Raw genomic sequence first — 24,704 nt, forward strand, 5'->3', positions numbered from 1 at the left:
ATACCTGCTTGTTTGCACACTGATATTATCGTGTGGAACACTGTTCATTATTTCCTGCAACACTGAAAAATGTATGGTGTTGGGTTGTGTTTGTGACAATTGCCTTTGGAAAATTTGCAGCTTTGTTCCAAAGGCTTTGAGGTGTGAATAAAGCTGGTTCACCGCGGCATCTTTCCCCAAAGACTCGTGCTCAGTACATTCAGATGCTTTGTTATGTCACACATCGATGCCCGTAACCTAACAGTGTGTGGGAGAAGGAGACTTGATTAGGAGTCTGGGAAAGGTTAACCACCACAAAGGCTCCCTTTCGAGATTCCACTTCCAGATGTGCTGCTGGGAATGGGACAGTTCCAAAATCTTGTAAGAGGCAGTCACACGCACACAAAACTCCTAATTTTGCCTTCTCCTCAGACCCATCGCTTCTGTGCCTTTCCCGTCAGCAACCTTGGCTTGGATCTAGGGGGCAGCCGAGAATCTTAACTTCTCTTCTCAGTGGGTCAATGCTAACCCCCTGGCTGTCAGCCTCAGAGACGGTGGGGGCGTCGGCAGTAAGGAACTGCAAGCCTTTCCCTCTCTTAATTGACATCTTTCCACAGGGCCTGCAAGACAGAGCTGTTCCACCAGGCCTTTGACTGTAAACCTCATAGAACTCTAGCCCAATGGTTGCCATTAATTTGATTCTGAATTTATTTTAGAATGATTTTATATTAATTGACTGTGATTTTATATAAACTGTGCTATTTTTACTCTTGTAAGCCGCTCTGCGCCCGGCTTTGGCTGGGGAGGGCAGGATATAAATAAAATTTTATTATTATTATTATTATTATTATTATTATTATTAACCCCCCCCCCCTGTGTTCCTCACCGCCACAACATCCGTTCGTTCTTCTAAAAACCCCGCCTGCTTGGGGTGGCAGATGCCTGCGACATCGCGACCTCCCCCTCCCCACCTCCTCGACCTCCAGCAGCCCGACCCACCACCTGCCCGGCTCCATCCCTTGCAGTGCGCTCCAGGTGCCCGGCTGCGTCTCTCCCTGGTCAGATTCACCTGCCTAGGGCACCAACCAGCAGCACAGAGCGCGGGGCGGCGGCGGGACAGAGACCCGGGTGGTCCAGCGGGCGATATAAATAACATTATCTGGGCAAGAAGGGACATTTCTGCCCAGGGACAGCTCTGCTGCCCGGCCCAAATAGCCCTGCTCCCTCCGGGGGAGGGAACAGAGGGAAGAGCGGGGAGGAGGCGCCTGCCCTGCATTGCAGCACAGCGGCCTCCGCAGTACTTTTTGTGTGCAAGACCTCCTTTGCTTTTATGCAAGATGTGTTCGCCTTTCCCCGCGGGATGAGCAGCACCGCGTCGCCAGGAGATCCCCCTTGCTTTCCGAGATGACTTTCGACTCCTCCTCGGCATCACCTTGCAGGCATCCTTAGCACCAATCCCGCAAGCGGATGACTTTGTAACCAGATGGGCAAGTTCCTTGCTCAATCACAGGGCGCCCGTTCCAAGCGGAGCCCGCCTCCTCCCTTCACGCCGTGTCCAATTGAATCCCGGCATCGGCGCGCGCGTAGTCCGGTCGCGTTACCATGGTGACGCAGGGCCTAGCGGGAGCTTTTAGGCCTCGCGGTGATGTTTGTGTGGTGAAAAACAGCGCCCGGGACGAGGGAAGAGGGATAACGGTTTGCTTTTCTTAGAAGCTCGCCGCCATGGACCTGGGCCTGAGCCGGGTGGATTATCTGCAGGTAGATGGGGGTGGGTGGGCAGGTGGGCGAGGTTGCGTGTCAGTCAGCGAACCCCCTTGCTTCGCCTCGCGCGAGAACGAGAGCGGCGTTCTTCGCCTCCCTCTGACGCCGTTGCGGACACGTGTTCCTTTCACAGGCGGAAATTCAATCGGTGATGCTGCCGCCCCTCCTCGTACTAAGATAGAGATGCGGAGAGCTTCTTCACGTTTCGAATAAGTAAATGGCCTTGCGGCAAAGGCAGAGGAGCCGCCCTACCAGAAGGCAGGGGAGAAGAGGCAGGGCCGAGAGCGCCGCCGGCTCGCCTGTGGCCCTCCGGGTGCCTCTTCTGCAGCCAGCAGGCCCAGGGGTCAGGCTAGATGGCAGTTGGAGAAGGGCCAGCATGGTCCATATCTCCAGGTAGGGCTTGGGAAATGCTGGGACCTTGGAGTGCCACTGCCAGTCAGGGTCAACAGTATGAAGCTAGATGATGGACTAATGGTTTGACTCGTGTTCCTTTATCACGCATAGGCAAACTCGGCCCTCCAGATGTTTTGGGACTACAACACCCATCATCCCTAGCTAACAGGACCAATGGTCAGTGATGATGGGAATTGTAGTCTGAAAACATCTGGAGGGCCGAGTTTGCCTATGCCTGTCCTATATAGTCCAACAACATCTGGAGTGCCACACCTCTGATTTAAGAGCAAATAGCCATCCGGATTCACCCTCCTGTCAACCCATTGGCTTCTAGATGTAGGAGTTGTATGGGTTTGTTTGTTTTTATTTTTTATTTTAAACCCGACCACCATAGTGCTGTAATTGAGGATCCTTCCATAGACAGCTCTCAACACGGTGCGCTGAGAAAAGTGATGTCACAGAAGAGGTTAATTTGAGATTAAAGTGTGCAAGCTTTTAAGTGTCACACAGGTTTGTTTGTTTTTTGTCAGAAAGAGAGTGTGGGTCAGGCATTTGTTAGCTTTCTTCACAATCCCTTTATTGAAATAAATGGATATTCAGCTGTTGATTTGCTGTGGTTTTGTTGCGTTTTGTTTGACAAAAAATGTGTTTTATCTTATTATTAAAACATAGAGCTGTCATGGAATAATAATAAAATGTAGAAAACAGTTTTTGTCTGTAGACAAAAAGTCCTGTTAAATATTTAAAAAACTAAATTGTATTTTGATTGGTGGAGTGATTTCAAACAGATGCATCAGTATATCATCTGTAGAACTGGGATGGAGTAACACATCACCAATGTAAAATAAATAATCAGATTTATTCTGCCATTCCCAAACCTGTTCACAACAGTCATAAAAAACAACAGGAGAAGGTGGTAAAAGGTGTATTAATTCACTTCCTGTCCCTGATTCGTGGTTAATCCTTACAAGGCAGTTGACCTTACATGACTTCTCTGAAGACATTGCATTTGTCTGGAAGTGGATACTCAATTGTGACCAAACTAAGCCCCCTAGAGCAAAATATACATCAGAAGGCTTAGTTTGGTCAGAATTGAGTTAACGCAAAATACATTTACATGATGTTAAATGAGCCACCATAGCTGCTAGAGGGCAGAAAATTTGTGTCCTGGGCTTTTTAGACTCAGCTACTCATGTGCTATCTGAAACCAAAGGGGTGCATTGGTTGCCAGATGTGATTTTTTTTTCAGTTTTCCTGCCCCACAATTAGAGCTTCTTTTTCATACATCAGTATATAGAGCTAAAATGATATATGATAGACACAGCTATTGTACACAAGGGCAATAATTGGTAATAACACAACCACCGTTTTTCACTGTATTCACATGTATTTTATCTTCACATAGAATTGTCACAGTCAGTATTTCTTGCACTTCATTATTCTTGGGCACTATTGACAGGTTTTTCTATATCTGTGTATGTGTTTGTGTGGCAAGTGAAGACAGTCCATGAAAGCTTGTGCTACAATATTGGCACAGTCCTATCCATGCTTTCTTGAATTTAAATTCCACTGTGTTTGGTGCAGCCTACTCCCTAGTAAGTGTTTTTATGATAATCTATAACAATTTATGACAACCATAATTACCACAGGATCCTTTTTTGTATTGATTTTGCTGTTAGAAACACGACACTTATGACAAAATCTTAATATACCTTTTCATATTAATCATGTTAAAATAACTACTTTGTATTGTTTGTATTGTGGTACATGACAATCCATTTTATACCGCAAGTATACCGCAAGAATTGAAGCATTAATAATGAAATGGTTTTCTCCCCCAATTAGGTGGGAGTGACATCTCAGAAGACCATGAAGTTGCTCCCTGCATCAGGACGCAAGGCCACACAGAAGGTATAGAAATTTGTTGCTTTGAAATATTTCTGTCTGGGAATGATTGCATACACAATTTGTACTCTGATGACAAAAACATATAAAATATCATTTTATCTAAGTCACAGAGCCATTCTCCTCAAAAGCTTGTAATGTAAGTGTTGATGGTGGAGCAGACAACATAAGAACGCAACATTAAAAAGATAGGAAAGAATGAATGCAAAAAGCTTTTTATACTTTTTGAGTTGGGAATGAAGACATTAAAGGCAAGTAATTTGTGTGAGAACCCAGAAATCACTGTAGGAATTTGAGGGTGGGTATTGCGTGTTCTGAATGACAGAAGAAGTATAAAATCTGGCAGCATATCTTTGGATAGAGGTGCATAGATTGAGTTGTTATGTGGGAAGGCTGTAGAGTAGACGGTTGTGTTGTCAAAGTAGGTCATAGCTTGAAAATGAACCAGAGTGGTAATAAAGAGAATAGCCCCAAAAGAAAAGGATATTTGTGGTATTGGGAAAGCAACATAATTTGGTGACAGATTGAATATGGGAAATAAAGGAGAGGCAGAATTCAAAGATGAAGCCAAAGCTTTGTGTTTGAACAACAAGCAGGATGGTGATATTGATGGATGTAAAGAGTAACTGAAAGGAGGGCAACTTGGAGAAGAAAAGGATTTATCTTAGGCATACTGAGTTTTAGACATTAAGGAAACATCCAAGTTGAAATATCAGATACACATTTGGAATTGAGTTAGGAAAAGTATGGATTACAGAGATATAGTTCTGTATTTCTATAGATTTCTGAAATACATATAAATGTATTTCCTTTGCACTCTTAGATGACTAATGTAGACATAACTTCCTATTATTTTACTTTTAAGGTTGTTATTGGAGATCATGATGGTGTTGTTACCTGTTTTGGTATGAAAAAAGGAGAAGCTGTGGTAGGTAACTTTTCTATGTAGTTTTCAATTAATTCTCCCCCAATTAATTAATTAATTAATTGATAATGAAGCTTAATTTACAGATAACATATGGACTTCTTAAAGCTCTTTATGGTATGCACTGGCTTGGGAAAAACTCCCCCCCCCCAATATGTTTGTGCTTTGTTCTAGACATTTTCGAAATAAAATGATACAACCACCCTAGGCATACATGTAACGCTCACAAATTCACTGTAGTAATTTGATTAAATTCTCTTGAAGAAGCTTCTCCCCACAGAATCCTCAAGCGTCTTTTTGAATAGCAGTTATGTTGATTATAACATTGAGCTAGTTACTGGAAAACAAGGATCTACCATCATAATCTATGGCTCTGCTATCTTGATTTCTCTATATTTTCCCTCTTCCATTAAGCTAAGACACTGAGGTCAGACTTTGGGTCACTTCACAAAGCAAGGTTTGATTTATGTGATGCTAGTGTAGGGCATTCTTAGCTCTGACCTTGGTCTTAAAATACTTGTGATGAAATCCTGTGGTGTCTGTTGAAGAAAACGTGCAAACTGTTCTTATTTGGCCGACCTTTTGGTATGAGCTCTTGTTTGGGTTTATTTGTGAGCATTTATTAGCCGAATTTTGGAACATTTTGCAATTGTGTGTATGAACTTTGTGCTTTTCATGGTAGAATCACACAAATAGCTAACTTTTTGAAATATATATATATAGCATAAAATAATTAAAAGCATACAAAATGGAATACATATATATTTTGTATCTAATATCATATTATGATTTGTCGTGAACGTTGGCACTGAACATTGTCTGTCTTCTTTTTTTAGCCAGTATTCAAGACCTTGCCAGGGGAAAAGATTGCAAGGCTAGAACTGGGAGGTGCTCTTAATACACCCCAGGAGAAAATTTTTGTGGCTGCAGGGTCTGAGGTTAGAGGTTTCACAAAGAAAGGGAAGCAGTTCCTTGCATTTAACACCAATCTCACTGAGAACATCAAAGCTATGTATGTATACTGGAAAATACATTAGTAGCCTTAGATGTGTTACTGTCATTTAGGTGCTAAATTGTTATCCTAATGAATGAAATAAGTATATGTTACATTTTTGTGTCCTGTTTAACAATCACTTTATGTATTCTAATACTCCTTATTTGCCTTGAATCTTAGTATAAATTTTATTTGTGTATGGTGATATATAAAGGTCTAGTTTCCATTCTGCACTTTTGCAATAGTAATTTTGCCCTCAGCGGTGTGCGTACACAAGCACTGACTTTAATGAAAGTCATTAAAATAAAAAACACAGAAATTAGCTGAGTCATTAAAAGCTAATCAGTTTAATTGAAAGATAAGGTTGAAACAGTGCAACACTTTAGCTGATTCATAATTAAATTAAATCACAAATCAAATCTTCTTACTGCGTTTTCCAGAGTAATATCTGAACCTGTTGTGCATATTACTTTAATCTGCTGTAATTGATGCAAACCATAAGCTGGTTTGACATAATAAAGTATTGATAATCTAATTAAATGCTGATGTGCTGTACAATCTGTTGCTTTATTTTTAACCAAATTTTGGTGCGTATGATTGAAATTTAAGTGATACATTTTGTTATATAGTTGGAGTCAAATAATAGTTTTTAAGGAAGTTGAAAGAATGATAGCAGCATTGTTATCCTTGTTCGTAAAAATCATAGAATTGTAGAGTTTGAAGGGACCACAAGAGTCATCTAGTCCAACCCCTTGCAATGCAGGAATATTTTGCGCAATGTGGGACTCGAACCCACAACCTTGAGATTAAGTGTCTTGTGCTCTTCCAACTGAGCTATCCCATTTGGGGAAAGCTGCAGATCACTGGTTGAGTTCATACCTTTCATGCAAAATGTCCAAAGGTCAATCCCTGACATCTCCAGGTAGGGCCGGGAGAGACCACTGCCCCTAACTCAGGAGAGCTACTGCTAGTCAGTGTCAACAGATGGACTATTAGTCTTTCTGTTTCCCAGTTATGGTCTGAAGGTACATGAAGCAACCAACTTGCTATAGTTAAGTTGTTCTGGAGTTGGTCAGTACCTGAATGGGACACCTCCTAGAAGCCACATGTGTGGCACCTTGAATTCCACCTTGAGTTCCATGATGGAAGAAAGGCAGAGTACAAAGAGACACAGAAATCAGTAGGTTAGAACTTGGTGCTGATAATGCCAAGGTTGCAGATTCGATCCCTGTATGGGACATCTGCATATTCCTGCATTGCAGGGGGTTTAACTAGATGATCTTCAGGGTCCTTTCCAACTCTACAATTCTATGACGAAATGTAAGAAGATAAAACATTTAAAAACATGTTGTCTGGCCAAACATATCAATTCAGTCAAACAAGATCTGCATGTTTATGGATCGCTACAGAACTTGTTTACCAACAGTTGAATTGGTGTACGCATCATGGACAATGATACTTCTTTTATGCATCTTTCAGTTCCTGGAAAACTATTATCTGTCTCCAAAAATAGATTGGAATCACGGTATTCTACAATAAACTAATTGAATAAACATGCTTCTTACTTGTACCAGTTTACATTCAGAGCTACACTAGAAATATTTAGAAGCTTTATTAATTCTTACATCCTTCCTCTGAATAGTTGAAAGCAGTATTTTATCCCCCAAATGACCATGGGAATAGGCTGGGAGAAAATGACTTGCCAAAGGTAACACAATGAGCTTCATAAGCAACCAGATGTTTGATTCTGGGTTTTCCAAATCCAAATTTGATGCTCCTGTCTGGTTACTGTTTTGTACTGATGTAGTGGCAAACATGATTTGATTCTATTTTCTTTTCTATGTCAGCCTTTTATAGACTTCAGACTCTCTCTAGCTGTCATTAACCTTGCCTTAATACTGTGCATAATCAGTGGAATACTATTTTTTCTTTTCTTAATCCACCTTTTGTAATATCTCAGCTGAATTACTGCTGCTTATCAAAGCTACTTAGAATTTAGACAATAGCTCTCAAAGAGATGGAATATCCCTAAGAATTTTAAAATAATTTTTTGTCAAGAAGGTTCTATATATAGTGCAGTGATTTCAAAAGCAGTAAGACTCTTTTGTAAGCATGCTCCTGTAATTGCAATCAAACATATGTATGCTCTGTATAGATGTGCTAATGATAATTTATAAAACAATATTGCATTGATTGAATACCTAAAAATAATGCCTGAAAGATAATTACCACTAAGAATGTGGTAGCAATAAAATAAGAATATGATCAAAACCAGTGCTTCTCCAGCAGGAGATCCAACATTACACAGAAACAAGTAAAAATTATTGTGATGTCAAGCAAATAAGAGTCATTTTATTCTACTAGTTTCCTTTTAAATTGCAGACCAAATTTGTTCTTCTGAATTGGTCACCTAGGAGGCTAAACTATGTGTCATTTGGAAACCATGTATAATGGTAGCTCAAATAGGGAAAAAATATTTCTGTTGGGGGTGATTGGAAAATGAGAACATTTAACCCTTTTGCCATTTCCACATTTCTAATCTCCTTCAGCAGCCCCCCCCCCTTCCAGACACATATTAAAGACCTGGGGATGTGGTGTTTTGCCTTGAAGATGCTGAGTGGGGAAAGATGGCGTCTTTGCTCCTGATCCCAATGGCAGTGGCTTTACTTATTCTAAAATGGCCAACAGACTACTGTTTAAAAACATTTGTTTAATTTGATGCTAAGTGCCTGTACAGTCTTAACAAAATATAATAGCTTGTGCATAGGAATGGTAGTTGAAATATTTTAACTTTTGGTGGCAATGATTGGAATATAGTATTGATTATTGCTATTATCATTTTAGGCATATATCCGGATCAGATCTCTTTCTTGGTGCAAGCTATGTCTATAACCATTACTGTGACTGTAAGGATCAGCATTACTACCTATCAGGAGACAAAATCAATGATGTTCTCTGCCTTCCAGTAGAGAAGTTGTCTTGCATTACACCAGTATTGGCATGTCAAGATAGAGTCGTTAGAGTTTTGCAGGTATACCTTTCTTAATTGTTGCCATTATCAATAGCAGTTGTTAAATAGCCAGTAGATACCTTGTTAACACCTGTTTGAGAAAACAGAAGTGTATTATTATTTTAATTGTACTTCGGGATATTTATTCCAAAGGTTTTTCCCATTTAAAAATCCTATTGGTGCAGTTCATCTGATAACTGGTAAACTCCAAGTTGCATAGCTGAACCTCAAAACTGTCACTTATGGGGCTGCCTGGAAGTCCTTTTTCCCTTCATGACTGAATTGGGCCAGTTAATTTCTTCTTCCTATATTCTTCCTATATTCCTATACGCCTTTTAGGAGTTCTATGATCCCTGGAATTACATCCTTCCAACAACTTTCCCTCTTGTCCTTAGCAGAAGCCTAGTTTTCTGAAGCTCTGGACTCCTGCATTATTCTTGATGCTTTGTTTGGAATCTTAATAAGTGACTTTATATAATATCTGACTGTTTGTCCAGTATTTTCTGTTTCTGTTCCATATTAATACACTTACATGCCCTTGGTTTTTAAAATATTTTTAAAAATAATTTTTATTAAAGATTTCTCAGTTTAAAAAAGTACTGCATTGTCTCTTTTTTCAGGTTGTGTTATCTACAGATCAGTTTCATTTGTTGTGAGACGTTAGTGTTACATGCAGTATAAGGTTGGGGAGGAAAGAGGGTGGGGTAGGGATGGTGCATGGGGTGGGGTGGTAAAGCTTCTATTCTTCCACTTAGTATATGTGTTTATTTCGGCGTCACTTGAGTGGATTATCCTTGCACACAACCTTCCCTTAACAACATCTTTTTTTCAGTGGTGTTAATAGGCTTGGCAATGAGATCATGGCTTTGGTTTAGATAGGATAGGTTAGGTCCTCGGTTTTATCCTAGCCTAAAGGCAGAAAAATAATGCTGCTTGTTTAAAAGCTTTCCTTTTACACCACCTGTCAGGGAAGACACCACCTTCCCATCCCTCTAAATTAAAACGAAAGAAAAAGTCAAGGGTTGAAACTAACAGTGTTTCTACTTCATTTTCTTGAGGGGTCAGATTTGTTGTATGAAATGGAAGTTCCAGGTCCACCCACAGTTCTGACTTTGAACAATGGAAATGGTGGTAAGCAGAATTTCTTGGTGCATTTTATTTCAATAAAAAGCATGACATAGATTTTAATTAAGAATCTGTAATATTGCCTAGGACTTGATACCCAGTCCTAGTATTACTATTAGGAGACTGTTGGGCAGCAGGGTAGGCAGTACACCAACAGAATCACCATTATATCCCAAGCATCAAGAACAAGCACTCAAAACTGGAAGATTGCCAAAGGGGGCCTCTATTCATAGAGTTGGAGCTGGAACATACCAAAGCAACTCTTCCTTCCTGCCCTCTCTACCTCAGTTTGAGCTAGTGTGATACAGAGAATCTTTGTGGACTGAATCTAATGTTAAAAGGAAGCCTATTAAAAACTAATCCTACTTTTAATTTATTTTCTTAGGTGACTCTGGTGAAGAAGTTCTGTTTGGGACATCTGATGGTAAAATTGGCCTAGTAGAGATCTCTGGTGTTTCTCCAGTAGAAAAGTGGAAAATTGAAAATGAGAAAAAAAGAGGTGGTAGGTGTCTTAAGAGTTTCCCGCTAGATCATAGTTATTCACACCAGGCACAGTAAGAAATCGCTCCCTTTAGTACTGTGGTTTGCATATTGCATTTGTATAAAATAACTTATAAGAAATATCACATCCACTGTCAACTCTCAAAAACAATTACGGTTACCATCAATTCATACATGGACTTCAATGTCTATGTTTTCTACCTGGACTGTGTATGTTGTCCCCTCCATTTTACTCATTCATATCAGGGTGTGACAAAAACAATCCCACCATCTGTCCTTCTCTTTTCCTGCATGTCATTCATAGCATATATTATTTTGGCCATGTTTTTAATTGGGGAATGTGGACATGACTGTGCCAGTGTAGCTGGCATCTGGTTCAGAGAGAAAGGACATTATCCCCGCCTGAAGGGAGAAAAGAGGCTCTCCCCACTTCATCACTTGCTGAGTGGGGACTTTGTGTGAGTGCGTATGTGAGAGAGTATGTACCTATGCTAATGTGTTTGGAAAATAAGGTTTTCAAACTTCCCAAAGTACATGGTTACAAACAATGAGATCTGCCAGGCCTGTTGACCTTGTCCACTTCCACCTGGTTCAAATGGAAAAGTTTACAGCCAGCTTCCCCACTTATTTCTTGATTAGAATTTGGTGAGAAAATTAAAAATACAAATGAAGCAAGTCTGATTACAGTTCTTAACATGCAATCAGTCTTGTTCTTGATTGTGGGCTCCCACCAGAGAAGTAAACAAGAAAGGAAGAAAGGACAAGAATGCAGAAGGACACTTAAAAGCAGAAACAGCACTCAGGCGACCTAAGGGATAGTAAAGCTGCTGCAGATTAACACAACTGCATGCAAATGTGATTCTGATTAATAAATTGATTCTCTAGATTTGTGTAACTTCAGCATGGAAACAATGGCCAACAAACACTGCATTGACATGAAAGGTATTCTTCTGCAAGTATTTCTTAATTGTGTAATTAATTACATGGGTTAGTAGTGGGAGGATGAAAAGGAGCTGGTGTGTGCTTTCTTGATCATCCCACTGGTCAGTTTTGACTGTTGGGAAATGGTTCTTCAGCCCTCTTCTGAAACTTTGGTTTGAACTCTAGCTAGGACTTATTTTGGAGGACTTCATGGTTATTTTTCCAAACCTCAGTTCCGTGCTTTGCAGACATTAAACATTCTAATATGACATCAGATTTCAAACTAATAATAATAGTGTGTGACCAGTTTTACCATTTTTGTGGCAGACATATCCTGCTATATGTGCAAGTATACAAATAGCAGGTGTGGTATATCCATGAAGAGAATAACCAACCAACAATGCCTTATGTTAGTATTCAGTTTGGGGTTGTTTCTATAAATTCTGTACTTTATTATTACTGGAGTGAAATACCCATCTATCAGACAATAATCCCACCTAGCATGTAATAGCTTCTCATAGATAAATTTTAACATTCTGCTTTTAAGAACCTAGTAATAATGCAGTAATTCCAGTGAGGACGTTCAGTTGATTTCATTCTGTATTGGGTGCTAGTTCTTAACACAGTTCTATTTATTTTGTTAAAGGGGAAGGACAATAGCTCGGTGGTACAGCATCTGCTTGGTTTGAAAAAGGCTTTTAGTTCATTCCCTGCCATCTCCTGGTAGGCCTGGGAATGCCTCCTGTCTGAAACCCTGAAGAGCTGCTACCAGTCTGTACTGAGTTAGATGGATAAATGACCAGACTCTGTATAATTAAGAAAGTTTCCTAGGTTCCTAAATTGCATGTGAGATTTACAAGATGATATGATTAGTCAGTTGGATGTAGATACATGCTTCCTGTTCTGTTTTTCAGGCATCTTATGTATGGATAGCTTTGATATTTTGGGAGATGGAGTTAAAGAATTGATCATCGGTCGTGATGATGGAATGTTAGAAATTTATAGCTTTGAATATGCAAAAAGCCCTATCCTTAGATATGAATATGTAAGTTTATTAATGACTACTTTATGTAGAAGGAAATTTTCTTAGTATGCTTTCTTTTATACAAAATTCTGTCAAATATTGCTTTCACATATATTGAGCCATATGTGTTACTAGCAAGTATGGTAAAGACTGAATGCCAATGTTAGATAGGGAAGGGATAGGGGACCTGTGGCCCTTCAGATTATTTTGGACTACAACTACTATAATTTCTATCTGTTGGCCATGCTGGCTTGGACTGATGGGAACTGGAGTCCAAGAACATCTGAAGAGCAACAGATTTTCCAGCCCTGGAATAGAGAGGCTGGGACAAAACTGCACATGTCTATGTCCAGGATCCCACAGGTACAGGGTGATGCCCAATGTAATATTTCAGAAACTAATAGAAATATATAAATATCAGAGATTCAGGCTGTGATGCAGCACTGCAGCAGAGCTGAAGCTTGCATATCTAGAGAGAGATCCTCAAACCCTCCTCTTATTCCCCCTCTACTCTTTCTGCTGAACAATGCAGAATCATAAAATTATTCCCAGGAGAGGAAAAGAGCCACAAGTGGTGCTGAGAATTATGTAAAGTCCCATTGTGATGCTTCCTATTATGCTAACAGAAGAGCTGGGAAGTATTTTTCTTTTATTTAGTGCACTTAAATTTCACTTTTCTACCAGCATGGAACTTAAAGCTGGACACCTGGGTTTCCAGCTCTTCTGCCCATGCACTGACCAGGCACAGACTTATAGATCTTCAGCAAGGTAGCTGTATAGTGTGCCCTAAGAACCTATCCCTGGACAGTTAAAATAATAAGTTTCTAGGAAGTGCGCCAGGCATTTATATCTCACAAGAATGCAATCAGAAGCAGGTGGGACAGATCTCTGCATGTAACAGTCATGTTAGGCTATTCTTATTGTCCCTTGAGAGAATTTGGAGTCCCAGAAAAGATACATGGTCTTATACATGGGGGCGTCTTATAGATGGAAAAATACAGTATATTTTTATCTCAACGGATACCATTTTTAAAGATTAAATAGAATCTAACACACGTATTATGCTTCAAGTCTTCTTCTGTCTTGTTTTTAGGCCTTGTCAGAAAGTGTCACATCTGTTCAAGGTGGCTGTGTTGGGAAAGAGGGCTATGATGAGATCATAACATCAACATATTCAGGTTAGTTTTTTAAATGTTTCTAAATATCTGGAATTTTTATACATTTAACAGGATTTTTTTTAAAAAATAACAATGGAGTCATAGAATGTGTTCTCTGGCTCATATTCCCTGAAGTCAGTCGCTTAACTTGGGAATCTGGGCCCTGGATGCACAGCAATCAGATAGTATAGTGCTCTGCTGACCAGGGCTGGGGCCATTGAAGGGGCTTCATCTGCATACCAGTTGCTGGTGTTGTATGTCCTTTTCAACTTGATGGAGGTTTTTATCCCTGCATATGAGCAGCCCATAGAATTATAGAATTGCAGAACTGGAAGGGACTATGAGGGTCATCTAGTCCAACCCCCTGCAATGCAGGAATCTTTTGCCCAACATGGAGCTCGAACCCACAACCCTGAGATTAAGAGCCTCATACTCAGTTGGTAAACTGAGCTATTCCAGGTTTCTATGGTAGTTCACTGTGCTGGTTCTCACTTTCAGACCCTAAGGATCCTGGTTAGAGCCTCTGACAGTTACCTTCATAATCCACCTGGAAAACTTTTTCATAATTGTTCATATCTTCCTTTTAGGGTGGGTGTCAGGACTGACTACGGAGCCTACCCACAGAGAATGTGGATCAGGGGATGGCTTAAAGATGACTCATGAAATGCAGAACAAGGTTTTGTCCTTAAGGTAATAAATTGTTTTATTACAATGCAAAAGAGAAAATCTTTGCCTTATGCTGGTGCATATCCGGAGCAGATATCTAACCTTACCTGCTGGGTTATAACTATACATCAGTTAACTTACAAAATTTCCAGTAGAATCTTTGTGATAGTACAGCAATTCATTAATAGTATCATAGTTTCAGCTATGTGCACTTCATTACATTGTTTGGTTTCCTGTAAGCATCCCTGTAATTTTCACCTTTCTGGAGCAAAATTGCTACTATGTGGATGTACTGAAAGAGATGCTTTCTGCCTTTTTCAGACTTAAAGTAGATATTTTATAAGTTGCAGTGCCAGTTTGGTAAGTTAGACCTGTGAACTGACATTCTGCTGGGACTGGGCTTCTTGATCCCTTTGTGACATTTCATACGAAGAGACCCTGTTTTTTAAATAAAGCAAAAAATCAAAATAATGTTACCTCAGATAAATTTTAGTAAGCTGTAGAACTGAACAGATGTTACCAAAACATATTTGTTCTGGCCACTGACTTGAACAATTTTTGAAAGATGGTGTCAAAGTAAGTTGGTAAAGGAAAACAGGTGTTGGGGGGGAAATATAGAAAATGAAGTTCTGTTGCTTTAACCCTATTATGCACTTTTCATCTGAATATTTTTTAAGGACCAGAACTTTGATAATACATTTATATCCAGTATTTGTGGAATTATTTCTGAAAACATTTTTTTTTCAATCTAGATGGAAAATATCAAGATAAAAACTGTTTTCCAGGTATCAGTTTGTTATCTAGAGCAGCTTTTTTTAGCCTACCATTCTGTTGTTTGCCATAGGAATGAATTGGAACAGCTACAGATCAAGGTACTTCATGAGCGTGAAAAATACCAGCAGTCCTCTCAGTCCAGCACTGCTGTGTCAGCAGTCCCAACCTTCAGCATAAATGATAAGTTTACATTAAATAGAGATGATGCAAGCTACAGCCTTGTTTTAGAAGTCCAGGCAGCAATTGATACTGTCTTGCTTCAGGTGAGACATTATTTAGAATAACTTTGTAGACTTGGGTATTTGGAAACTTTGATTTTATTTTTAAAATTAAAGATGTGTTAGCTTGTTTTTATATTAAATTAGATAATTTCACTAAGTGGAATATCATTTAATAGTGTGCACTAACTTTTCTCTGAAACTTGCACTTGTGCAGAATGCCTGTAACTGGGTGAGATGGGCTCATTCCCTTCAGGCTATGTAGAAGTCAACACAAGCACTAACTTTTCAAAGACACATGCTGAAGTTATCGGTGCAATTTGCAGAAAGTTGAATACACCATAAGGATGTTTAAAATATTTTTCAGTGAGATCTGGATGCACTTGACTTTCTTCGGATTGTGCTCTTTGGCTACAATCATGCATCACTAATACATGCTTTATGCCACCCATTTACTTCCAAGGGAACAATATGATTAGGATTTCAAACTATATCTGCACTAAGCATTTTTTGAAACTGGCTCCTTTTTGTGCTTTTACATCATATACACATTTTCCTTACTACTGTGTGCATTGTTTTTGAGTTCTGAAGTGTTCCATGGGATGTATGGTTACCTAATACTTATTTTTACCATAGTATTATTTTTGCTGTAAAATTTCTCAGGGAAGATAACTTATGTAAATTGAGAAAGTATATTTGAAACATCCGCATGTTGACCTTTCCTATTACCTGCTACTGTTTCTCTCCTTAGTGTGATGTTCCAATAGATCTAAAGGATGTGGATAAAAATTCAGCTGTGGTTAGTGTTGTTGACTGCGAATCAGAGGTATGTAAAATGCCAGATCTTTTCTACATAGTTCCAAACGCTTAAGCTGAATATCAGCTTTTAATTTCATGGAGTGTGTTCTAGTGAAGTTTAATTGTTGAAGCTGACAAAGAGGACATTTCTGAAGAGTGGGATAAAAATCTCTTACTAAATAATAAACATGCCTAGGATTTAAGCAATCCTATGTATGTTCACTTGGAAGTAAGGCCAGTTGTGTCAAATGGTGCTTGGTTCCATGTAAATTTGCATAAGATTGCAACCTAATTTATTATATCAGACCTTTATGATTTTAACATTTTTGGAACTTTTTCACTTGATGAGCATCCAGTTATAGGTTTTCTGCTTTGGGGCTAAATTCATATTGCAGAAAGTTAAGATGATGATGGTAATTGTTGTTACTACTTTATTTATTTATTTATTCTTCCTTTCTCACGTAGAGTGCAGGGTGCATAGTTTTTTTTAAAAAAAATTTAGAACAACTTTCCTAGTTTTCTTTCAAAATTTGTAAGTAAGGCTGCAAGCCTTTACTTAATGGGAATAAATCCATTGAACTCAGTGGGATTTATTTTTGAGTAGCGATACATATGCCTGTATTGTAAGCATACAGAAAACTTTCTACTGATTCTTGTAGAAAACAGGTACTACTAAAATGACTTAAACTGCTTTAGTTGTAAATAAAATTTAAAAATGAGACTTTATTGCTGTTTCTCAGTATGTTATTTCACAATCTTCATGTTCCACAGCCAAATGGCAACTTCCTCCTTGCCACATATCGCTGTCAAGTAAATACCACAAGGTTGGAGCTTAAGGTAAAATATAGGAATGCTTATATATTTTAAATATAAATTACGATTTAAAATGTTTGTTGTACATATTGTTGAGTATGTGAATTTAAAAACCTATCCAAAGAGCAGCAGTGGTGGTAAAGATCCTGGGTAGGAACATCTGTGAAAACAGATTAATGATTTTTCTATTTAAAAGAAGACAGAAACAAGTATTGATTGTTTTGATTCATAAATTACCGTATATTTCTATTTTCAATTAAAGACTGTTGTGGTGTGGAGAGAAGTTGTTTACCATGATGTCTTGTTATAAGCTACTAAACAGTGAGGTATAAAATGGAAGTCTTTGAATGCAATCCTGTACCCTTGTACCTAGATGAAGCCCAGAGGACTGAGTAGATATGCATTGGATTGCACTATAGGATAGTTTGTGATAAATTTGTATTTTTAGAAATAAGGTTTAGCCCATTGGATAGGTTTATTGAGTGTATGAATTGCTTCACACAACAAAAAGTCCCCTACCAATTTGTAATAAGAATAAAATAATTTGAACATGTATTAAAAATAGATTATTGAAAGTTTAATCCCCTTTCAGTGCAGTGAGAGATACCAAGATGACCTCTGAAAGTACTCCCATTTTATAATGGTGTGGGTGAATTGTCACAAAGTTCCCTAGTTCTTTATAAGATATATTAGCCAAGTGTAGGCTGCTGATGTAGCATCATTCTTTATGGCTGTTTGCCAGACACTCAGGTTAATAAATTTCTCAGGAAGGTATGGGTAATACAGTGGTGTTAGAATGAAAAGTGTTATGAATAAGTTTTCAGTATTCACATTTCAGATGAAAATGGAGTTGAGAACACAGTGATTTCAAGATAAATTTTAACAAAATCAATAGAATGGTTTAGTTTTACACCTTCATTTAGGGAGATTGCAGATGTGATTATGATGACATTAAAGTATAAATTCTAAAGCCTCTTAGTACAGTTTACATGAATGACAATGCAGGCTGCAGCTCCACCTCTAAGCTGTTGTGGTTCACTCAACCCTCCTCTAGTTGAAGAGAGGGAGTGAAGTTTGAGGCTTGCTGACTGCTTTCTTTTTTGCAGAGGAAAGATGAATAGCACTCAGATCTACCAGTGAGATAACAGAAACACATGAAGCACACTTTAAAAATGCTCACACCATAGGAGTCGTAAGCCTTCTACATGGCATTTTCCCAGTGTTAGTCTGAGATAAAGTTGGATGTGACGGTTGTTAAGGCTGCCGGCTACCTAGAAGAAACTCACTGAATTCATTGGGACTGCTTTTGGATTTAATTTTAGTATTTTACTGATGGTTAAATAGATGTTTTGAAAATGTCTTTGTGTTTTGCTGGATAAAGGTGGTACCCATCTGCTAGAACTGGTAATTATGAAGTCATCTAAAATGAAAGTTAGTTCCCCTTTCTTTCTTTCCTCCCTTCCTTGGACAGATTCTATCAATTGAAGGTCGGTATGGGACTCTGCAAGCGTATGTAACTCCAAGAGTTCAACCAAAAACCTGTCAAGTTCGGCAGTATCAGATTAAGCCACTTTCACTTCATCAGAGGACGCATTGTATTGATCGTGACAGGTATTTTTGAGAACAAATGGCTTGTTTTAACTTGAATAGAGGATTTGATTGCATTTCCAGGCAGTGCTTAGTAGAACCCAGAAGCACCCTGCAGCATCTACAATGAAAATACAGGGGCTGGATTCAGAGGAGTTTTGTCAAACTAAGGAGTTTCTTCCATTGGAGTAAGGTGGTTGATTTGATGGATCTCCTGGATCCTGCTCATGGGAAATTGTGTAGATGTTGGGTGTTATCTTTGTAGGGAGAACATCTTCCTGCTAAAACTTAGCAAAATGAAAAAAGTATAAAGATTAACATTCCAAGTTAGTTCTTGAAGGTTATGGCTCTCACAGATCAAGCCAAAGAAACCTCACATTGTTTTGCTGTACCATTAGAAAGTTGCCTTTGTTTCTGATGGTAGATACTCTTTTGTAACAAAATGCTTTTCTATATTTTTTTATTCAGACCCATGAATACACTAACCCTCAAAGGCCAGTTCAGCTTTGCTGAAGTTCACTCCTGGGTGGTGTTTTGCTTGCCTGAAGTTCCCGACAAGACACCAATGGGGGAGAGTGTCAGCTTCTACTTTCAGAACACCTTTTTGGATACACAACTTGAATGTACTTACCGGTAAAATGAAACACAGTTCCTGAAACATGCTGGTTTCGTTTGAAAGGCAATATATAAAATGCTGAAAAGTAGATCCCAGTGAAGCATGCTTGTTCAGGACATTGCATTCAAAAACGTCTAGCTTTTTCTTTTCACTTACGTTATCTCTGACATTTCCTTTGTTATGTACAACTTAGCCCTAAGCATCTTGAGGCTGCAATTGTAATCTCACTTACCTGGTAATAAGCCCCTTTGAATTCTATAGAACTTTTGAGTATACAACATATAGAGGCCCACAGGTTCCTTACCTTTGTGAGTGAGAGTTGTCTTAGGTTTCTAGGATAAGACTGAGAAATTACCAGAGATACATTCAACAGCTTACTATTTAAATTGTTTAGAATTAGTATAATTCTGTTCAGACCTCCAAATATAAGTCAGGGTATTTATAGTGGAAGTGTATGAGGAGAAACTAGAAAGATGGGATTGTGTATTTTTAATATCTCTGGATGAGTTTGAACCTTGTAGGAAGTAAAGGCTGGCACAGTTTTTACCAGTTGTTAATTTCTAACATCTTCTTTATAGGAAAGGCGAGGGCTACTTCAAATCTGACAATATATCCACAATATCCATTCTAAAGGATGTGCTCTCTAAAGAAGCCACTAAAAGGAAAATTAATCTCAATATATCATGTGGTAAGAATTCTTAATTCTCTTCTTGGGATACTTAGAAATGCGTAAAAGTTAACAAACTAACGAGTTGCTTTCTTGTGGTGATCTTCTAGATATAAATGAAGTATCTGTGAACCACACCTTAAAGCTAATCCACCCAAAATTAGAATATCAGCTAATGCTGGCTAAAAAGGTTGAACTGTTGGATGCTTTAAAAGTAAGTCTTTTGGTGGTTGCAAAATTACAAGTACTATGGAGGGACTGTGTAGTGGTTTTTCATGTTTGTGTGATACTTTTGAACTCTATTAACGAGCGTTTTAAGGAACCCAAGATTAATAATCATACTTAGATCAGCTGAACTTCCAACCAGTAGCACTTTGGTCCTATCGGGACATGAAATCTACTGTATTTTTCGCTCTATAGGACGCACTTTTTCCCCTCCAAAAATGAAGGGGAAATGTTTGTGCGTCCTATGGGGCGAATGCAGGCTTTCGCTGAAGCCTGGAGAGCGAGAGGGGTCGGTGCGCACTGACCCCTCTCGCTCTCCAGGCTTCAGGAAGCTATCCGCAAGCCCCGTGCTTCGCACAGGTGTCCGCAAGCCTTGCGAGCCTGGCGGGAGTTCCCGCGGGCTCGCAAGGCTTGCAGGCAGCAGCCTGTTCTGGGGGCTGGGGTCGGGGGAAGCTCGGGCTTCCCCTGCCCCAGCCCCACAGCTGGGGGGGGCGAATAATTTTTTTTTATTCATTCCCTCCCCCCAAAAGGAGGTGCATTCTATGGGCCAGTGCGCCCTATAGGGCGAAAAATACGGTATTTGCTCACCCTCATGTAGACCAAATCTACTTCTAGATCAGGGATGGGGAACCTTTCCCATCAACCCCAGCCAGAATGGTCAGTGTTCAGAGATTATGGGAGTTACCGGTCCCCATAGAAGAGGCCAAATGGGACATTTTTTCCTGCACACAAGCACTATAAACCATATAAGTAATAGCATGCAGATATAAATTATATTGAACTGTACAGAAAGGAATTTGAATATGCTTTTCTGGATAGTTGATTTTTATTTAAGTGTTGTAGCAAAGGACAGTAATAGAAGGAAATCCTCTTTGTGGCTAAAGATGGAGGCTCTTAGCAAAGGATTATGAACATTACCTGGGCTAAAAGCTGGCGACAATCTAGCCTATTTCTTTTCTATGTCATTGTGTAGCCATGCATCTTTAAGCTCCCAATGTTCAACTTTTCTGTCAGGTTTAGAGGGTTTGTAATTGTCTTAACATTTTATTAACATCAATTTAAGGAATTGCAGGCTCATGAAGGAAATACAGACTTCCTGATTCCAGAGTACCGCAGCATTTTGGAGGAGGCAGAGGAGCTGCTCAAAGAACACAAAAAACAACCTACATCTCTTGAAAGACTTTATGGTTGGTTCATTAACACAGTTTTCCTAATTTTCTGTAGTATTGTTTTTCCATTCTTGTTAAATCTTATCTTGTGAAAAGAGAGGTCTGTTTCTAGGGTGGTAGTTCTGTACAACATAAGAGACTTCCTGTGCAAAAGCTCTGATGTGCACATGATTTTAGTACAATCACCTTTACCTTTCATTTCTAAGGAGGAATCAGAACACCAATAATAATGCATATATTTCATATATGGATCTTATCCTGAATGAAAATGATTGCAAAAGCCCAGATAGCAAATTGCACACTGACTCTGAATGACTGTGTCAATGAATTTATGTGCGTAATTTTAATTCTATAGTATTATTGTGCCTCTGTAGTGCCAAAGGAGAAACACATATGTGTATTTACTTTAAATACGTGTTTCTCCTTTGGCACTACAGAGGCACAATTATAGATTATAGAGACAGATTTTAATAAAAATAAATGTAGCAAGGACTGCTGATTCACAGAGATGTACCAATAAACCTATGGGAATATTGGCTATAGAACACCTTGTCTTGAAGTAAACAAAAAAGTTGATTTCATTTGTTCTATATTACTCTTGATTTCACTCAGATTTCTGACACCCAGCTCCATTTCACTAGATATTTTACCACATGCTGCATGTGTTGCAAAGCATTCTAAAATAAATATTTGTTATTAACACAGCCTCTAAATATCCAAAGTCTTCTATCATAAATGTTACTTTTCTCGATTTAAAAGGAAACACCAATTTGTCAAAATAATAAGTGTTTGCATTTTTTCTTCCAGGTATGATTACAGATCTGTTCATAGATAAATTTAAATTCAAAGGCACTAATGTGAAAACGAAAGTTCCCCTTCTCCTGGAAATTTTGGGAAGTTATGATCAAAAAGCATTGATTGCCTTTTTTGATAGTGCTGCTTAAATGGGAAGAATTGGGCCAGCAATCTGAAGATAAAGTAGTGGACATAGAAAAGGCATATTGGATCTTCATTTACCTCCATTTTTAAATATATGTTACTATACTTTATTTTATTGATTTATATCAGTGTCTTGTACCTGTTATTTTAAAAAATGACTGTCAAGAACATACGTTATATGACATACCCCCCTTTTTTTCTTAAACAGTGTTTGGTATAGTTAGCTAATTTGCAGTGAGATCAGGTATATACAGTCCCAATTAGTTTTATATAAAACATTCCCAGATTCTTCGCTTTTAAATATTATACAATTGGATTCTAATTTATTTTAGCTATGAAATGAGCAAACTTTGAAGCTTGAAAATTTTGAATATAGCCATGTGAAATTGTGTACAGTGTTTTCTGTAAATAGTTGAGCAATCCCGATCCTGCTGTCCTGACAGGTCCTATATACCACTGCAACATCTGTGTACCTGGTAGCTTATACTTGTCCAGTACAGGAGGGAGCAGGAAAATACGCAAAGTAGAGGTATACCTTCAGCATCCATGGAAGTGTGGCTACAAGGTCTGTGTCTGAACCCACATGCATATCCAGCTCTCACATGTATTCCACACTACAAGAAGTTCAGCGTATTTTTTGGAGATACAACATGTGCCCATATGAGTATGTGTTTACCCTTATCTTTATGCCCCAAGAAATTAGCATCCAAGAGGAATTAAAAAAAATATTGCTTACTAGAAATGAAAGTGATATGGTATATAGAAGCTGCTTAAGGCAGTAAAAATACAATATAAGCAGGCAGCATACATACACACCTTGATCTAAAGAGTAAAAGAATCCCTAACTACTCCAAAAGCCTAAAGGGAGTGTGACAATTTTGCAACAGACCCACACTAAAAGTGAGAAGGAAAGGAGAAAGGCATACCTGTTCTCAAGCAAAGTATAGTGTCAGGCTGGTCCTTGAGAGCGTAGAGTGAAAAGATCATCTGTGTTAGAGCTTGTGAGAGTTAACTAGCCTTTGAAAATATGGAAAGTACTCTTTAAGCCATGCATTCACATGGAGAGGGGAAGTGGTCTTTTGGATAAGTGATTTGTCATAATACTTTTATTCCTTTGTTGCATTGTTTATTTCCTGCACATTTTTGTGTCCCCCCCTCCCCATTTTGTTTACTTTTCTCAGTTGTTAGTTGAAATGACATGATCATAGTGAGAAATGACTAACTGGCTATCATTGATTCCTGAATTCTCCCCTCCTCACCCCATCCTACATACAATACACAAATTGCTGGATTGCTGGGCGCTGTGTATGTGTACAGTACTGTGCATGTTGTACGTTATATGCAATTATGTATATAAGAAGGAAATTGCTAAATTATTTTAAATAAAACTCTATTAATGGCTCTAGTCTAATTCATAATCACTTTGATAAATAGAATGTCTAAATGTTGTGTGTGCACAAGTCTCTGAAATACATCAGATGTGATACAATGAGCATTTAAAATGTTGTAAAGTCACAACATTATGTTTGCATTTTGGGTGGAGGTGTATTGCTCACTATTCGTATTACAGCAATAGGTGCTTGTTACAACTGAACGCAACCATATGCCAGCTGTACTTGTAGGATATGAATTCCATGGGATAAGAGTCTTTATTTCCCAGATGGAAAATACAGTGCTGGGGAAATGCAATCTGAGCAGCAGCAGTGAAAACCTTGAGGAAAGGTGCTTTTTCAAAGATGCCGCAGCCATACTTTTACTCCACGTACTAAAAACTGAATCTCTGCAAAGGGCTTTAGACAGATGTGGAGTGGTCTAATTTTTTTAAGGTTGTAGCAGTATTACAAAGAAAGATAAATCAAGTAGTAGCTTCAAAAATGCCTACTCAGTAGCTTGGTTGCCGAACAAAATTTGAAAATGGTGATTTTGAATTTGAGGAAATTCAATGCATGGATTGGATTAAGGAGGTGCCTCTGAGAAACATTCCATATCTAGGGGTGGTAGTTGGGGAGGGTGGAATGGGAAATGATAACTTTGAGGTATCTTAGGGCTGGGCAGGCAACACACACGTTTTTCATTCCAGCAAAATAACCAGGCGGAAAATTGTTTCTGAGGAAACTTACATATGCATCTGCGGAGAAAGGGAAAAGTAAAGCATTCACACTGCATACAGTATGTTAACAGCCTTCTGTCCTTTTGTCGCAGGAAACACCCCCCCCCAAATCATTCAGTTTGTACAAACTTGACACACACACACACACACACACACACACTACTTACGCTACGCTTCTGTTATCTGTTTCTATTCATAGAAAATCAACCATACATCGGATCTGCACTGTTCCACTTTTATTTTACTTCATGAAGGAAGGACTGCAAAATGGGGAAGGTTTGATACAGGGCAACCATAATCCCTTCAGCATACCAGCACATACACAGGTGCCCTGCCCAGTTGCTATGCCAACCCTGATGGCCCTAGACAGAAGACCATCAAGGTCACAAAGAACTTGCATATAGAAGTGGATTCAGCACAGACTGGA

At 38.8% G+C, this 24,704-nt stretch overlaps 1 protein-coding gene across 3 annotated transcripts; it reads left to right on the forward strand.

Moving 5' to 3' along the window:
* Window positions 1-1,557: 1,557 nt before the first annotated feature.
* On the forward strand, window positions 1,558-23,568 carry BBS7 (Bardet-Biedl syndrome 7). 3 transcript variants are annotated; one of them, XM_083571272.1, is made up of 20 exons: window positions 1,558-1,737; window positions 3,979-4,044; window positions 4,904-4,966; window positions 5,800-5,975; window positions 7,600-7,665; window positions 8,802-8,988; window positions 10,026-10,098; window positions 10,478-10,594; window positions 12,429-12,559; window positions 13,632-13,716; window positions 14,283-14,385; window positions 15,206-15,398; window positions 16,105-16,179; window positions 16,923-16,988; window positions 18,436-18,575; window positions 19,020-19,184; window positions 19,746-19,855; window positions 19,945-20,048; window positions 21,123-21,246; window positions 22,036-23,568. In XM_083571272.1, the coding sequence occupies exons 5-20, from the start codon at window positions 7,625-7,627 to the stop codon at window positions 22,170-22,172; spliced, it is 1,851 nt and encodes a 616-aa protein (XP_083427398.1). In that variant the 5' UTR covers window positions 1,558-1,737; window positions 3,979-4,044; window positions 4,904-4,966; window positions 5,800-5,975; window positions 7,600-7,624; the 3' UTR covers window positions 22,173-23,568. The 3 variants fall into 3 exon arrangements, with proteins under 3 accessions (XP_083427398.1, XP_083427396.1, XP_083427397.1); XM_083571270.1 differs by lacking the exon at window positions 7,600-7,665; XM_083571271.1 differs by lacking the exons at window positions 7,600-7,665; window positions 19,020-19,184.
* The last annotated feature ends 1,136 nt before the right edge of the window (window positions 23,569-24,704 follow it).

This window comes from Podarcis filfolensis, assembly GCF_964270895.1.
Source record: "Podarcis filfolensis genome assembly, chromosome: 9".
NCBI lineage: Eukaryota > Metazoa > Chordata > Lepidosauria > Squamata > Lacertidae > Podarcis > Podarcis filfolensis.

What these genes read in the sequence shown, in the direction of transcription:
- BBS7 (XM_083571270.1), top strand. Translation starts at nt 1,702, where the DNA reads ATGGACCTGGGCCTGAGCCGGGTGGATTATCTGCAG. An exon ending in CCACAAGGTTGGAGCTTAAG is followed by an intron (nt 16,989 to 18,435) that starts GTAAAATATAGG and finishes TTCCTTGGACAG; the next exon opens with ATTCTATCAATTGAAGGTCG. An exon ending in TAATCTCAATATATCATGTG is followed by an intron (nt 19,856 to 19,944) that starts GTAAGAATTCTT and finishes GTGATCTTCTAG; the next exon opens with ATATAAATGAAGTATCTGTG.